Raw genomic sequence first — 17,235 nt, 5'->3', positions numbered from 1 at the left:
GGAGGGAGAATGACATACTAACTGCAGCACTAGGCAATCCTGAACACACTGGACGGGCTCGGGGAATCTCTTCTAAGATTTCCTGGAGAGAGGCGTTTCCAGAGTATGCGTCGTCATATAGGAAACACAAGAAGTCGAAAAGGACCCTTGAAGAGACTATTGATGAAAGGGTACAAAAGGCTATTAATGACGTGATGAACAAAATGAAGAAAACAGAATGCATATCATTTGAACTCAAGCCAAGCCACATGAGTCCACCTATAGTCCCTAGCAGCATTGGATCTGTGCAAGACTTGACCAAGTACCCTGTAGACGATATTGTTGAGGACAAGCCTTGCTTTCTTCATATTCCAATCAATCGATCTGGGACAAAAACAAAGCAAGCTGCTACTGGTTTGGTAAAACCAGGACTTGTTAACTACAAGGACAATCCTGTCCCGCCACACTATGCTGTGGTCCAAGTTCTAGAAATCACAGACAGTGGTTGTGAAGATTGGGAGATAGATTTTCCAGTTGAGGGGATCATAACTTTGCAGGAGGCAATGAACGAGTTGGTCCTTTGGCATCGACGCGACATCAAGTTTGGTGATGAGCCGAATTCAACACCAATGCAACAAAAAGCTAGTTCGATCATTCCACACCCCATGGTGCAGGAAGATATGACACCGACCTCCAAAAAAATCGTTGAAACAATCATATCGCCTCTTGCGAAGGAACTCGACGAGGGGGACGTAGACAAAATTGTTCCTCAGAATGTCGACGTCAACATCAAAAAGGAACCAAAGGTTGGCACCAATGTTGAAGGGCCAACTATTTCAAAGAAAATTCATAAGCGAATCGCCACAGACGATGTCAAGAAACCGTCAGAATCAGTGGCACGCTACCTGCATAAATTGCAGAGAGTTATGACTAATCAATCAAAAGCAGTATCAGCATCTCATGGAGTAGGCACACGGTCGGCCCAAATAGACAATTTCGAAGTATGGGAAGAAGATGGAATGATTCATACTCGAGAATCATTACGTCTTAAAACCAATATCTCGGTATACAAGAAGGAGGATGTTCCTCCTAAATTTGTGAGTGGGAGGCCGTTCTTAACGACAGTGCAACTTTCTAAGTTGTCGACTCCGGAGATTAGAATACATGAGTGGTACATGGTGGCTAGCAACAAATACAAACTCGAGGAATTCACATTTGTTGTGCCAGAAGATGCATTTTGGAGCAATGATCATATAAATCCTGTGCGGCATTTATTCTTTGACGATCTCTGGTCGTTGTACCACCGACAAAGGATGGAAACCAACTACTTAACCCTCTTTTGCTTGTAAGTACCTCTAAACTTTCATATTTGTTAGTTTTGTACACGCACGCATAAACGAGAGTCTAACGATTAACACTATTACACGTAGGATGCAATACATGGATGATAAGAAGAAACAACTTAAGACAGGGTTTCTTGACCCGTTGATGATATCCCAAGCTCGCTACAAAGTAGTTGCTCTGAGGCAAGGAGAAGAATACAAAGACTTGGACGATGCTGAATTTGAGAAAGCCGTCAAACAGAATCAGAGAAAGAAAATGAAGGTAATGGCGGCATACATTGGACGAGCCATGTATAATCATGTACAACATGGCAAGGACTTAATAATAGCTCCGCACCACTTTAAGTAAGTTATCGACATGGTTTAATTTTGAACTATAAATTATGGCAATCGTGATATTAACATGTGTTTTCGTCTATGTCTATATAGTGACCACTACATTTGTATCATGATCTGGCCAAAGGATGGTAAAGTCGTGGTCTTCGACTCATTGAGAATGGAAAAGGCTACGTATAATGACTTCTTAAAGATTTTAGAGAACTATGATTATTATTGCACACTTGTACTTATTACAACTTAACAAATGTATTCTTAATCTCACAATGCTATTCTTATATGCAGTGCATACCGTTTTTATTGGAAAGATCTTGGCGGCGAACATCCAGAGGACAAGCCTAATTTGTCAATATCATTATTTCCATATGGTGACAAACAACCTCCAGGTACTGTCCTGTGCGGTTATTATGTATGCGAATGGTGTCGTGTCACCTTCCATTACATGGTCAATCGTGAGGATGTAAGTTCGCTATCATTGTCTATGTTGCAATTTTTATGTTATATTGTTGCTCATCACATTACTCTTAGCACCGATTGCTTTTTGCTTTCATTGCAGGTTCCTAAATCTAAGATCAATGCTGAATGGTTAGAAAGAGATATGGTTTCCACCGGCGTGGCTAAGGTTGTAAGAGACTTGCTTTACTTTATGCGCCGTGAAGTTCTTCATCAACAAGGGCTATTCTACAATGTAAATGGAAATTTGCAAAAATTCCCAGAACTAAGTTTGTACACAATATCACACAGTGTTTAGGTCTTTAGTTAGGAACTTTAGATGTTTAGTTGTCTATGGAACTTTGAGATGTTGAGTTGTTATGCAACTTGATGTGTATAAATCTTGGTATGATGGAACTTTTGATATGTGGATGAATATGTGTATGGAACCTGCTATAGAACTTGTTTGAATCTGTGTATGGAATCTTTGTATGATGAATATGTGTATGGAATATGTGTTTGAATCTGTGTTTGAATCTGTTATTAATTCTTGAATCTGTTATTAATTCTGTTATGTGTGCTTACAGTCGGACTTATAATTAAAACCGCTTGTGATGTGTGCTAACACAGGCGGTTCTTTTAAACCGGACCACCTGTGATGTGTGTCTATCACAGGCGGTTCTTTTAAACCGGACCGCCTGTGATGTGTGTCTATCACAGGCGGTTTTTGATTGACCGCCTGTGATGTTGTTTTACATCACAGTCGGTGCACCACAAGCGGTTCCTGGAACCGCCTGTGTAGAGGCTAACCGGACCGCCTGTACAGAGGTTCCCTATAATAGTGGTAGTATGTGGCGAGACGCACGGCCACGGGATGGATTACACATGTGCAACCAACTCTTAGCCTAGTTTAATCCTCGGTCCGTAACGGGGTGGTCAGAGGCAGAGGCAGAGAGATTATAAGCTCGACGAGGAAGAGCCGGCACGAGGAGATTACTCGTTCGGTGATCTGGCCCGTCCGATCACTCACTATACGCCCTTAATCGACAAACCGCCACATCCACATGCATGAGCATGAGATAGTATACAGGAGTATACACGTGCTACTGCTTAAGTACGTAATGGCCAACAACAACTACCGGCCGGTTTATTACTATTCGTCTTATTATTATTGGCGATAGATCCTGTTCCGAACCTATAAAGGTAACAGTTAGATGTTAAAATTAGTTATAGAGGTTCTAAACATCCCAGCTAATAACACAGCTAACAATTAGTTCATTAACTGGCTCAATATAGCTAATAATTTGTTAGTTGGCTAATTATTAGCTATAGAGGTTCTAAACAGGGCTTTAGGATATGTATAATCTTATTTAATATGAAATTAGTGGAGGTAGACTCCTCAAAATCAGTTTTAAGGGGCATCTAAAAAAGTAATGGAAGTAAATTTTAATCCTTTCTCTCCAACAGATCCCTTAAAGCGACAAATTGTTTATAGGGAGCTTAAAAATCCTCTCATTTGTAGCTATAAATGAGAGACTTTTAAGGGCTATGAAAAAGTTGTGAGTTTTTTGAGGACCTGTTGAAGACATGTTTTTGTGTTTTTCTAAAAAGCTTAATTTATGAGAGGATTTTTAGGTTCCCTATGAACAATCTGTACGTACTCCATGGGATATTAGAGTGACAGTAATGGCTGTCAACTCCAGTCATAAACACATGCAGGTAGAGACATCGGCTATGAGGGAATAAACAGAAGAGAGAGAAATAAGATTGGGGAACGAATCATAACGCGCAAATACGAGGGAAGAGAAACCACATATGAGAGACATAAGTTTTTTTTTGGAAGGAAGAGGGAACTGTTAGAGCGACAAAAAAAAACAATTGTTTTTCTAATATTAATTTTAAGGTTAGTTTAAGGCTTCTTTTAAAGTTGTTTTTAGAGTTGTATCATATGATCTCTTAAATATCCCTTGTATTTGGAAACGAATACTGCTCTCCAAGATAACTGCTTGCATGGTGCAGTATTTACGCCTCTAAAGTCCAAAGTGCGGCCATAGATCTTGTTCCAGCACTAGCATCACGATCGCGACAGGTAACATAAGCAATTAGTGCTTGTTTAATTTGAAGACTAGAAAACCTGTCTAGCCCAGACTGACATCCAATTTTGGATGCCCAAGGCTAGATTGATCTGTCAGGCTAGGGCGGCAACCAAACAAACCCCGTTATTACTAGCAAGCAGTAGGGGTACTTGTTACCACCGTCGATCAATATTGGTCGGAAATTTTTGCGCGGCTCACATTACGCGCTGCTACTAGCTGTGGTCTACGGACTTGGCAGCGATGCCTGCAAGCTTTGAACTGCACAAACAAAATGTGGACAGGCGGTCGGAACAGCCGATGACCATAGTATATCCATATGGTGACGTACACGTGCTCCTAACAATGGCCTAAAAATCCAGTTTGGGCGAGCTTTTTCAGGCCTTGAAACTTTCAGCAACGAGAGGACGGATCAAGACCTGATTAGTAGGAGCACATTTGTTCCGACTGTCAGGTCACGTACGCCGGCAACGCCTTCACCGGAAACGCTAGTAGATAACGTGTATATATATGGCTCCTAGTTACACAGTGTCGTGTTCTTAGGATGACTAATCCAGCCTGCTCGAGATGCGTGGACTAATCAAAATCAGAACAATATATATTGTTAGAGTATAATTGAACTGTTTATCTCGATCTCTATCAGCTTAGGTCTTTGGATTGAACTATCGGTATAGAACTAGAGATAGAGTTCTCGAGTTCCAATCCTGCTTAGCGTAATTAGATAAAATAATTATCGTTCACTCATGTTTCACGTCGAGAGAGAGCCTGTCCTAAGTTTAAGCTTTCGATGAGTTGTCCACTTTTTCTATAAGCTTATAAACCTGATCAAAAACACAAATCTACAGCTTCTCTCTAGCTATAAGGTTAACCTTCTGAGTTGAGAACATGAATCCGGTCCCAAGATTAAAACGCGCGAGAGGGGAGCGGGTGGAGGTGATTAAAAGCCGGCGCCTATGATTCCTTCTCCTCACTAATAAGCACACATTATGTGTCCTGTACTGTCCCCGTCGTATTCAATTTGTCCGTCCGTGACACCGGGGGGGGGGGGGGGGGGGGGGGGGGGGGCAATAAATCCTGTGCATATGGACGTCCTATATACCTCTACCGGGCAATGACTCCGTTTAAACGGTTTCCCGTTTTAGCCGCGTGTTAGGACCGGCATGCAATTCATCCACATGTTTAGGGTGGCTTTTGTTTTAGGCGGCGCAGTACATTTGAGGAAATAATCGATGCAGAACAGTGTGATTTTCCATAGAGCTAGCCCCGTGTTCCGAGGTGGATGGACATTATGGTCATGGATGAATGAATTTTGTTCGTTCGCTAGACCGCAATTGTTTGAAGTGGAATTTGTCGAGAGATTGCTACTTCTTGTCTTGTTAGTGAAAATGGAAGAGTTGATTTTTATTTTGTTTTTATTTTAAAAAATGAACCTGGAAGTTGAACTAGACTAGCCTGCGCCGTAGTCCCACCGTTTGGTTCCGACCTCCGACTCCGAGTCCCGGCCACACGCGCCCCACCCCGTCCTTCTCTCCCCCCAAAATAAATCTCAGCCCAACCACTCCTCCCATAGGCATAGCGTACACCAGCGCACAGGCCGACAGGCGCAAGGGCAGCGCCAAGGAAAACCCGAGCTACCCTGCGGTACAACGCCGCTGCTACAAAGGCTACACCAAAATCCAAAACCCAACCAACAAACCAACCAACCGCGCTGCTCCTGTCTCTTGCGCCTCGCGATCTGCCTCCGTTCCTTCCTTTCTCCCTCCCGGCGTGATGAGCGGTGGGAGATGAGGTGCAAGCTCCACCCTTACGCCAACCCCGTGGGCGTGTGCGCGCCCTGCCTCCGCGACCGCCTCCTCGCGCTCGCCGCCGAGCGCGCCCAGGCCGCCGAGGCCAGCAGCGACGGGGGCTGCGGGAGCAGCAGCTGCGGCAGCCCGCCTCCGCCCCTGCACCTGCACCTGCCCACGCGCGCGCGGCGCCACCAGCAGCACGGCCACGCCGAGGGAAGGGCCGGGGGCTTCCCGCGCTCCGTGTCGCCGTACGCGCAGCACCGGCGCTCCGACGCCTGCGCTTCCTCCGGCTCCGGGTACCAGCCGAACCTCCTCTTCTTCCGCACGCCGCAGGTCGGGCCCGCCGCGGCCGCCTTCCGCGCCGACGAGCCCGGGGAGGAGACCGGCGGCGGCGGCGGCAAGAGGAAGGCCGCGCCGAGAAGGTCCTTTCTGTCGGCGATCTTTGGCGTCAGGCGGCACGGACGACGGGAGGAGGCAGTAGTCAGGAAGGACCCTCCCCGGCGGTCCACCTCGTGGCTCTCGGCGATCATCCGCCGCAAGCGGAGGCCGGCCGACTTGCCCGCAGCCGCGTCCTTCCCGGACGAGGAGCCCGAGTCCCCCGGAGGCAGCAACAGCACCGGCAGCTGGTGGTTCCCCTCGCCGTCGCCTGCAAGGCAGCAGCAGCACCGCCGCCGGCACGGCGGCGGCGCTGGCGCCAGCGGGGACGGGATCTCGGGGTTCGCCGTGTGCCTGAGCCCGCTCGTCCGGCCCAGCTCCGCCGGCGGCCGGCGCCGGTGCCAGCCGCCGGACCCCTCCGCGCTGGGAGGAGACAGCCACCGGCGACACGCGTCTGCCGGCGGCGCCGCGTCGTTCGGCCGCAACGCGTCCCGGAAGCTCGCCGATATGGGTAGGTTCCGATGACGCTTCCTCGCCGCCGTCGTCGTCGGCGCCGGCCAGAGTTCCTCTTTCTTTGTTATTATTATTATTATTATTATTTTGTTAATCTCGAAGATGATATGATGATGTTTGTTTAGTACAGTACTAGTAGCACTTAGCGCCTAGCTAGGCAGCCAAACTTGTTGGAAGAAATTCAATGGTTATTCGGATGGCCTGCTTTGGTTTGTACTCCTACTAGCCCAAGTTTGGAGCGGCACACATTAGTCGGCGATGACAGTGTATTAGCTAGCTTCAAGAGTTTTAAGGAATTCTTTGTGTGAGCTTGGAGTTTTGTTTGCGAGGAAGATGTCAAACACGGCGACCTGGGGATATCAGCTCCGCTGAACTCTGACCAGCGACTTCAATTTTGTCCGCTGCCGCGCGGCGCGACTGCCGAGGTGATTTAATTTGTTTTATCGGGAGATGGGTTCGTTTGTGCGCTGCGGCCTGCGGCGGCGTTCGCTCGCGCTCATCATTCAACTCCCGCAGGCCGGAGGTAGTTGTCAGTTGCGGCGCTGGCCTCCGTCGGTTGGACTTGGATCCTTCCTCTTCCGTCAGCACTGTACTTGTGCTCCGCCTTCGGTGGTAGCAGTATATTCTTCAGACATGAATCAGGAATTCAGGCCTCGATTTGGGGACGCTACCTGCTACCGTCGGGATTCGTTAACTATGTGTATATATTCGTTAACTATGTGTATATATGATTATGAGCTGCGGATTTATTTTTGAATGATTATATGCGCTGTGGATTAGTACTGATGAGTGGTAGCCAGACCATGAACAACCTTGCCGTGCGGCGACAAGGTCAGACGGACTACGCTCGCTCGCGTCGCTCCATGCTTGCACGACAACACGGACAGGTCTTGAACTTGAGGCCTCATTTAGAACGCATGAATTTCATATGAATTAGTCCATTTTTACAAGGAAGAACACAAGAAACAGTCGTCGGCCCGGTCGTCTCCTGTTGTCCGCTGACAATACAGACGATCGGTTTCAGAGGCAGCCACATACACAATGACGACACTACTAGACAGATCTTGCGTGTAAAATGAAATTTTATATTGTAAACTCCAGTGTTTATATTGTGTTGCCTTAGTGTGCTTCTTTATAGAATTTTGACAAGTACTCTATCCATTTCTTTTTAGTTGTCGCTGGATAGTTTAATTTTACACTATCCATCGATAACTAAAACGAAACGAAGGAAGTACCAGCAACAGCATTTCCTCTCCAAGTGACATTGCAATAGAGAAGCCTGCGTTGAGCTCTAGATTAGTCTTCCTATAATATCCTCACTAACAGTGCCCTTTTAGTCGACACTCGGACGCTATACGTATACGTCCAAGCGGGAGCCGTAGCCTGCACTGCAGGTGCTACGGCATCAACGAGCAGAGTTCAATGAGCACGCTTTGCCCGAATCGCCACATCAAGCGTCACATCCTTCAGTTTTTTTCTGACCAGCTTTTCTGAAAATCTGGGTGTGGAAAGAATCTGGCTATAGGGAGAATCTAAGTATAATTACGATTACGTGTGGAGCAAGATAAAGTTGTTCATAGGGCTCAGGATCTAGAAAGTGACAGATTCCTACTATTACAACGACTCAACCGATTATGTGTTTATGTTGATTTTGGATGGTTTTTGCCCAATGAATTTTATAGAAGCTGGCGAAAAAGTTAAGCGTTTGGCAGTACGCAGCAGCTTTTGGTGGCCAGAAGCTGCCAGAAGCTGAAACAAACAGGGCCTGCAGGGCAGAGCAGAGTTGAGTGAGTGACGCCGATGATGCACGCGCCTCGCCTGGAGAAGGTCGAGACTCGAGACAGGCAAGCTTGCAAGCATCGAGGAGAGCGAGTCGCCGCGCTCGATGCCTCGGCGAGACAGCGACTGAGAAACTGCTTCTGGCATAGTAGTAGGCTCATAGCCGCACACTAGTAGGATAGTTGTTCGCTGCGGCTTTAATCCGACTGCGGCTGCGGCTTCTACAGTATTTTATCTCTAGGGATTGCAGCTGCAACAGTATTTTGCAGCTGCAACAGTGCTCCCAAAAGGGCAGCCGAACGCGCTCTTAGCAGCGCCATGGGGATGCGAGACGGGATGATGGAAAGGGCCGCACGCCTGGCGCGGGCGACGACGGCAGCATGATGATCCGCTCTCGCACAGGGGGGCTAAAGGCCCGGGGGGAGGGAGGACCGGAGGAGGGCCAAGCGCTGTTCGCTTCTGGCGGGAGCGGGATGACACCTTGGTTGCTCGTCGGCATCGCCGCATCGGCGTCTGCGTCGAGTCAGATCGGACCCAGCTGGGCACGGCCGTCAGGATCAGCCGGTCATGGTTCCGCGCACAGCATCAGGTCCCCTAGTGTCCGTGCCTCGGCAGTCCGCACTGCACTTCGTTCAGTTCACTGCCTGTCGGTTGGACTAGACAGATAGATTCTTCCATCCTGTGAACGACGCATGGGTGTATCGCAGTCGCAGCTCCCTCGCCTCAGAGACAGAGAGAGACTGGGAAGTGAGACGACTCGACTCGAGCTTGTTGCATGCACGGCAGGCATGGTAATGGAACAACACCAACACCGGCCGGTCAATTCAAACAGCCCGCTCCGGCAGGTGCTGCTCGGTCCTCGGCGTTCCCATCGCTTTTCTCCTCCCTTTCTCCGGTTGCCGGATCATCAACCCATGCCAAAAGCTCTTCTTCGACGTCGGCGAAAGCAACCGCGCTTGCGCACAAACACACAGGCACGCACCAGCTAGCACCACGCAGCCAGTGTAAACAAATTTGCCGCGGCGACGGACTTTCTGGAAAGCTCATGGGGACGGACGACGGAGACACACACACAGCAGCAGCAGCAGCCCGTCCAGCACGCGGTGGTTGATGGCGAGTGCAGCCGCAGGAGGTCCGGTAAAAGATGGAAGCTGTAGGGACTCACTGTCACTGCACTGCATGCACTTTGCCTCGTCCGTCTGCCACTCTGCCTCCCGTGTACAGTAGTAAAACGCTTCCAAGCATTATTGGTCCATATGCAAGAGCTTAAAGCAACAAAAAAAAAGGGTCCTGCAGTTTGGTATCATCTCATGTTAGTTAGTGCTGTGAGGTGAAAGTCAGCTATGCAGTGTGCAGTGGGGGCAACAACAGCCCGGCCTTTAGGCGTCCAAAGAAACTTCGATCGAGCAGAATGAGATCCTGCTGCCGCTGCTGTAGTGCTGTGAACAACGAGTAGTGGCTGGTGCTCGATGGCATGCTGGGAAAAAAGAGAGAGAGAGCTGAGCAGGGCATGCAGCAGCTCCAGCCTCCATCCGACATAGTATGCATCTACCTGCTGCCTTCCACCAACCACGAAAATACGAGACCAAAACGTTATTCTAAAATACTGAGAAACTACTAATGGGTGGGAGCGTCTTGTCAAAGCGAATATTAGTGGCGGATTGCCGCCTTTCCACACATAAGTAAACCGCACCCTTGCTGGTCACGCCAAAGTGTCAGCTAGTTGGTGCTGGCCAGCGAAAGGGACTCTAGCGTAACAGTTAAGGTTTTTAAGTAGCAACTTCAAGTCTTTGATTCTTGTAGGAGACGAATTTCGGGTCTAATTAAAAAATCCTCTCGCTGTATTTCACCCGCTTTCGGAGATCGATATTCTACGCTACCCTCCGACTGGTCCATTGTAGAATAGACAGTTAATCGGCCCATTAGTCATGGGGAGCCAGGGTTCGAGAGTTTTTTCGATCAAGACCATATTTTGGTCTCTTCTTAATATAATACCGAAAGGATAGTCTTTATTTTCTCGAGCCGACGAGTTTTTTTAGTTGGTGCTGGCCAGATACCAAACCTTGCAGGGGAGCAATCTATCAGCAGTGGCGGGCAGCCTGATGGCCTGACAGTGACGGCACTGGAAGGAGAGGATCATGCAATCAGATGGCGCAACTGCTGAATGCTCTATTGGGGAATGGTAGCATGAATAGTCAAAGGTGACACAGAACCTTGAGGTGGGCACTTGGCACTGACCCCTTTGTTTGGTTCCAAATTTGATTCCCAGTGATCTATGGAGAATCAATCTACTGTGTCCTACCTCCATTAATTTGTCTAAACTATCTATTTTTTTCCTTCAAGCCATATAAAGTGAACTGCAAGGATAAGTTTTGTTTTTTAAAATTCCCTGCAGCAGATGCACAGACTCTTGAGCATTGGCCCATGGGTTCCAGACTTCCAGCTTCTGTTGTTCAGAGTTTGTCACCCATAAATCAGCTAGCGTCGTTGTGTTATACCACGAAGCCTGGTTTGCTGCTTCAGTCTGATCCGCGACCTATAACAGATCTCTATAGGCTGAATTTAAACAGTCACAAAAAGGGGTACAGCATGGCATGCACATCGAGCTCTAAAGACTGTGCAAGTCCGGATCGCAAGTGCCTCTCATCAAACCGGTAGTGGGAAACAGTATTATAGCAACTGCTGAGAGCCTTGATGTCTACCACCATGTCAACTGGCGCGACGACATAAGACTGGCAGAGATAAATGATTGGCATATGACATACCTCAGTGTGCTCCATGGGACCCGACTCCCATGTCAAGATTCACGCTTCCATTTAGATCTGAAAGTGGATGTTAACATCGATGTTAGGCAGACGTACAGCGCACAAAAGCAGCAAGATAATATGGCAGAAAAGGAACCAAGAAATAAACTTGAGACAGTAAAGAGTAAGGACAAGCCACAACAAGTTGGCACCGGTCTCCCTTACCGTATAACCTAAAATAAGACAAGAAGGAGAATTGTTGAAGAGCAGAAACAATTGGATTTTCAATAGAACTCCACCCACAACTAATGAGTGCAAAGAAATGTTTAAAAAAGAAATGATTCTCATGTGTCATCGAGTTAAGCCTTCTCTGAAGGAGAAAATTAGTAATTAGTTGCAGAACATTGTACTATAATCCTTTTTTCCTTTCCTTTTTTCTTTTCTCTGTAAATTGTACTCTTTGAACTAGATTTATTGAGATAATAAATTACTTTAGACCCTCCCTACGGTACCTTCACTTAAAAAAAGAGAATTGTTAAACTATAATTTTTCGGACCCATGTTGACGCTCAAAATTGTCCAAAGTATATGATGAACTCTGCCCTTATATTTCTAACATCGGGACCCCGGCCCATTATATTTCTATCATTGAGACCATCAAAAAACATATTTGGATCATCTCATTTAGAGCCGGCGGTCCAATAAAACAACCTTTTGGGGGCTAACCTAATCAAAACAAAGCTGACTTGTTCCAATGGTCACGAATGCCTGAATGATTTGCATCATTGCATTCCTCTAGTCGAGTAATCGAAAAACATACTATATAATTTGCCTTGTCTGAAGTCTAGATGAATCAATTACAATTTCTATAACACCCTGTTTGGATCATTGAAATTGAATTACATTTGATTTTATGCAAAATATATTTGTATACTATTATTAGCAAGATGTCGGAGATATTTATGTGCTACATTTTTACTATAGAGGAGTGAGACGAATAGTGTCGTGTAAGTTACAGATTCTACTAATAAATAAAATTATTTCACATACCCCACCCTATGAATTTGAGATAGACTTATATCTGAACTTTGAAAAGTGGTGAAATGTCAAATTTCAAACTAAATAAGTTACTTTATTAAGTGAATTCCAATTCCTATAAAAGAAGGGATCCAAACGACCGTAAGTTTTGTTTTTTTGCTATAGATCCACACAAAAACTAACTACGTTGATTTTTCTAGTAAAAAACATATGTTAGGACGGAGAACCGTGTACCAAACACTCGAGAGTTGGAAAGCAAGTAGCAAAGCAAGATAGTAGGCTACAAGAGAAATTGTATTGACAAATGTGTCCTGGGTGCTACAGATTCGAGGTATTTATAGGGGTAGCTAGGGGCTTGGTAAAACAAGTACCCGTAATGCCCCCGACTACTAACTATATTCCCGTCATGCACTGTAAAATAGGGTAATTACATGATTGCAAGTATAGATTTTCACCTTACACCAGAGTAGATACCCTCCTGAGTCGCTTACACATGGGTCTGTAGAGGGCGGGCACCGTCACACGGAGATCTCCTGGCGTGAAGTCCGCTGGCCACTGCCATCGAGGGCCGCCTTTGACTTTGTCGAGTCTTCGGGTCTCGCCCGGAGGTTGGCCCTTTCGCTGGTCATCCAGCTTTAGTGATGTTCAAACGAGCTATCCGGCCCGGCACGGGCCCAATGAAGCCCGACCCGCCAGGTACGGTTAGAAACAGGGTCGGGTCTGACATGCCCGCAGGTATGTTTCCTGAACAGGTCTGGCACGCTACAGGCTTAAACAGGGTGGCTCGACCTGTAAGCATGGAAAAAGCAAGCCAAAAAGTGGGCTTAGCGGGTCGAAAAGCAGTCAGTGCCAGAAGGGATCGAGGGGAGCATTCTGTCTTCGCTCCAACACGAGCCTTCGAGGGGTTGGTTTAACTTGTTAAGTCAATCTCGAAGTCTTAAAGAGGAAACGGACAAACGTGGCTCTCCATCACAAGTTGAACCAGTTGCTTTCTGTGTTTGTGACCGTTTGTTGTTGACGTAGGGTGGTGCATCCTTTGATGATGGACGACTTCTCAGTTTTCGAAGCGTTGCTCGGCCGCTGTATATAATGGTTGGGTGGGTCGAGGCTTCAGTTATGGCTCTCTGGGTGAGTCTCTACCAGTACGCTAAGGGCATGTACAGTGGTGTTTAATGTGGGGGCTCTTAAGGTGTTTTAGGGGTTATTTGCAAAAAAATTTTAGAGCCGTCTCTCCGTGAAGAGACGCCTCTGGCTCGTAAACCAAGTAACAACAGACGCCTCACTTCCCACTGTACGAATTTGTCGTCTGTTCCATCGATCTGATGCTATACAAATACATTTAATTCTGTATTTATTAATAGACTACGTTTATAGACACTCCATTGTACAATAGAGTCTCTTAGTTGTCTCCTGTGCTTAGAGAACCGTTTTGGTGTCTCTCCACTGTACATGCCCTAAGAAACGGTTTCGTGAAAATTTAAGACATGTCGTTTTTATTCTGCACGGGCGAAGGACTAAATTAATTGGTGCAAACATGCAATGCCGAGGTGGGATATTTTTAAAAAGGGCATGTCATTATGAAAATCGAGTATTCTAAAGATGTCATTATAATTCGCGATACCTTGTGGTTGCCATTATTTAATCAAAACAATCTTGGCCTCTATCACTATGCTCGTACGTGTACTGTGCATTAGCATTGCTCCTATTACCCTTCTTCCTCGTTGCTCTTCTCCCTTCCCGTTTTCCTTCCCTATTTCCAAATTCTCACCGGCTTAAAACACCATCATGCTAGAGGTCGTAACAGTCCACCCGCTGCTACGCGTGGGCCCCAACGGAGGGGTTGCTGTCGCCATCAACCCAATGGAGGCAGGCGTAGAATCCATAGATCATGGTGGTGTAGAACATGGCGTATGGGCGCGACTTTTAACCGAACACACTGGTGGCACTGTTCCATTCCTTGTAGTCAATGTAGAAGACGAGGGAGCAAGCGAGGACGGGGGTTGGAGGTGGTCAGTCCACGACGACACGTCTAGGTGTGTATCGGGTACGCGAGGCGACGATCGCGGCACCGGAGTAGGGCATGGCCAACGACGACGACGGCACGACGACATTGTGGCGAGTCAATAAGGGCATTTTCATCTTATTAGGCGAGTCTTGTACGTGCGAATGTAGATAATAGCACGAGCCAAATTTCCTGATCAAATAATAGCAACCACCATATATCACGATTTATAATGACATCTTTAGAATACTTGATTTTTCATAATCGCATATATCTAAAAACCCCTTTGAAAAATATTATTTTTCAAAACAATCCTCCCATCTTTCTCTGGATATTTTTAGAGTTGCCTTTCCAACTCTATCTTTGTGTCTTGATTGCACTAATTGCATTAACTGATTCGGTTGCACCTTGTATGTTACCTAAAAATAAACGGTCAGATTTAAGCCAAATATAGGGGATGTGATGGAAATGTGACGACATTGAAGTTAAGCCGATGACAATGATTTTAAGACTCAACACTATTTTTTAGGCAATACTCAACACTATTTTTAGTGGTCTTCATCTATATAAATATATATGTTTGGATAAAATATATGATTTAATAATTTTTTATGTAACTTTAATGCTTTAATTTATATATAGCATATAATTAATTGTTAGCTCAAAAGTTTTATGGATCAACTTTTGAAAACCCAAATGCATAATCTCTACTACTCTATGGGCGTGTTTGTGAGGGTGGCCCTGTAGCCCGGTTGCGCTCGTGGGCTGCAAGTAGCGATGTTTGCCATGTTGGCCCGTTTCGCGGCCTGGCTCAAAGCAGCCAAAAAGCCGGCTTCGCCTGGCTCCCAGGAAACGCGGCTGCGCGCGGCGCACGCAGGCGAATCTGGCGGCGGCGGGGTGGCTCGCGCGGGCTCGCGCGGGAATGGCGAGGATTTCGCGCGCGCGGGAAGGTGCCCTCCGGTGAATCCTCTTCCGGCTATATAAGGCGACGGTGCTCCCTCCTTTTCCCCCCTCCTCTCGCTGCTCCTTCTACTTCCACCCCCTCCCCCCCTCGTGAGAGACCGGCGGCGAGCAGCTGTGCGTCGCGGCTGCGTCCAGCTCCGCCTGGTGCCGGGACTCCGTGGTTTTGGGCATCTGCTTCGTCTCTGGTCGATCTGCTTCATATACTTCTAGATCTGCTCCATCTCCGTTGCTACGTCCTTGACCCCAAGGTGAAATCAACCCCCAATCGTTCTATTTTCTGGTTCATGCTTCATGAGTTAGGGTTTGGTACAGTGTGTTTTCATGTTATACCTGCTGCTATTTTGATTTTCATGTGGTTTGCTTTGGATTTATATTAAAATGGTCGATGATGTTGTCCTTTACGTTCACTTGGAGGTATCATATAGATGATGCAGCCGTGTTCTTTTTCCTTACTGATTCATTTTGCAAGCATGCTGAGGCCAAGCAGGGTATGATTAGATTAATTCTTTTATCATTGTTATATGCATGTAGATGGATCCCTCTTTGAGCCGTGAGCTGTTGTGTAAGCAAGCAGCTGCCTTGACAGTAGTGATGGTTTCATTTGTTACAACTAGGCTTAAAAGTAAAAGGATTGATCCTGAAGTAGAGCCTGATCCTCTAGTCTATGTACTTAGGGAACAAAGTGAACTTCACAGACAGAGGACCCTCAACATGATTTACAACTCCACTGATGTAGAGTGCATTTCCATGCTTAGGATGAAGAGAGCCCCTTTTTTTGCTTTATGCACGACCTTTAGAGAGAGGGGACTGGTAACTGATAGGGAGGGGGTGTCAGTAGAGGAGCAAGTTGCCATGTTCCTGCATGTTGTTGGTCACAACCAAAGGTTTAGAGTTGTGCACCAGGCCTTTAGGAGGTCCATTCAGACAGTACACAAGCACTTTCATCAGGTTTTGTATGCTGTTGGAGAGCTTAGGAAGGAACTTATCAAGGCACCTAGCCCTACCACTCACCCAAAGATCACTGGAAGCTATAGATGGAATCCATATTTAAAGGTATTTGCCTACCTCGGGTTCATTAGTTGTTCATATTCACATGTTCATTTATCTTACGTATATGGTTTTTAGGACTGCATTGGTGCCATTGATGGCACCCATGTGCTGGCAAGGGTGCCTAGACACATGCAGCAAGCTTTCAGGGGTAGGAAAACTAACCCGACACAAAATGTGATGGTTGTTGTGGACTTTGACCTCAAGTTCACATATGTTCTAGCTGGCTGGGAGGGGTCTGCCCATGATGCACTTATCCTGGCTGATGCCATTGAGAGGGATGATGGGTTCACTGTCCCACAAGGTAATTGCACTACCAAGTTCACATTGTAGGTAAATTCTACAATGTCACACAAGCTCACAGTAGATTTCACATTGTAGGTAAATTCTACTTGGTAGATGCGGGGTATGCATGCCGCACTGGCTTTCTACCCCCCTTCAGGGGGGTTAGGTACCATTTGAGTGAGTTTGGGAGCAAAAATCGACCTACCAATGCAAGAGAACTGTTCAACCTGAGACACTGTCTAATTTACCTAGGAGGGTGGCTAACAATAGGTAACATTTGGGTGGACACCATTTGAACCCTAAGCTGTTGGGCTCAAACTTATTGTAAGGCACTATTTGTGTAGCCTCTGTTGGCTGCTGTGGTAAGTTTATATTATTTCATCCATTTCATACTATGATTGAAGTTTTTACTTGGCCAATGATGCTATATACACCAATCTGAGGTGCATTTGCATTTGATGTGTTGTACTGCAGCTGAGGCCCGTGTTTACTTGTGCTTTCCTTTATTCCTATGATGACA

At 46.6% G+C, this 17,235-nt stretch overlaps 2 protein-coding genes across 2 annotated transcripts; both read left to right on the top strand.

The window, feature by feature from the left end:
• The first annotated feature begins 5,755 nt into the window (after positions 1-5,755).
• On the top strand, positions 5,756-7,643 carry LOC100275376 (uncharacterized). Its single transcript, NM_001149464.3, has one exon. The coding sequence runs from the start codon at positions 5,968-5,970 to the stop codon at positions 6,868-6,870; it is 903 nt and encodes a 300-aa protein (NP_001142936.1). The 5' UTR covers positions 5,756-5,967; the 3' UTR covers positions 6,871-7,643.
• Positions 7,644-15,974: 8,331 nt separating this feature from the next.
• LOC103645209 (protein ALP1-like) lies at positions 15,975-17,011 on the top strand. Its single transcript, XM_020544710.1, has 3 exons — positions 15,975-16,436; positions 16,509-16,734; positions 16,812-17,011. Exons 1-3 carry the CDS (start codon positions 15,975-15,977, stop codon positions 17,009-17,011), a joined length of 888 nt encoding a protein of 295 aa, XP_020400299.1.
• Positions 17,012-17,235: the final 224 nt, after the last annotated feature.

The sequence above is a fragment of the Zea mays genome, chromosome 9 (assembly GCF_902167145.1).
Source record: "Zea mays cultivar B73 chromosome 9, Zm-B73-REFERENCE-NAM-5.0, whole genome shotgun sequence".
Taxonomy (NCBI): domain Eukaryota; kingdom Viridiplantae; phylum Streptophyta; class Magnoliopsida; order Poales; family Poaceae; genus Zea; species Zea mays.
The sequence above is the reverse complement of the archived record's forward strand: the minus strand, read 5'-3'. Positions and strand labels throughout refer to the sequence as shown.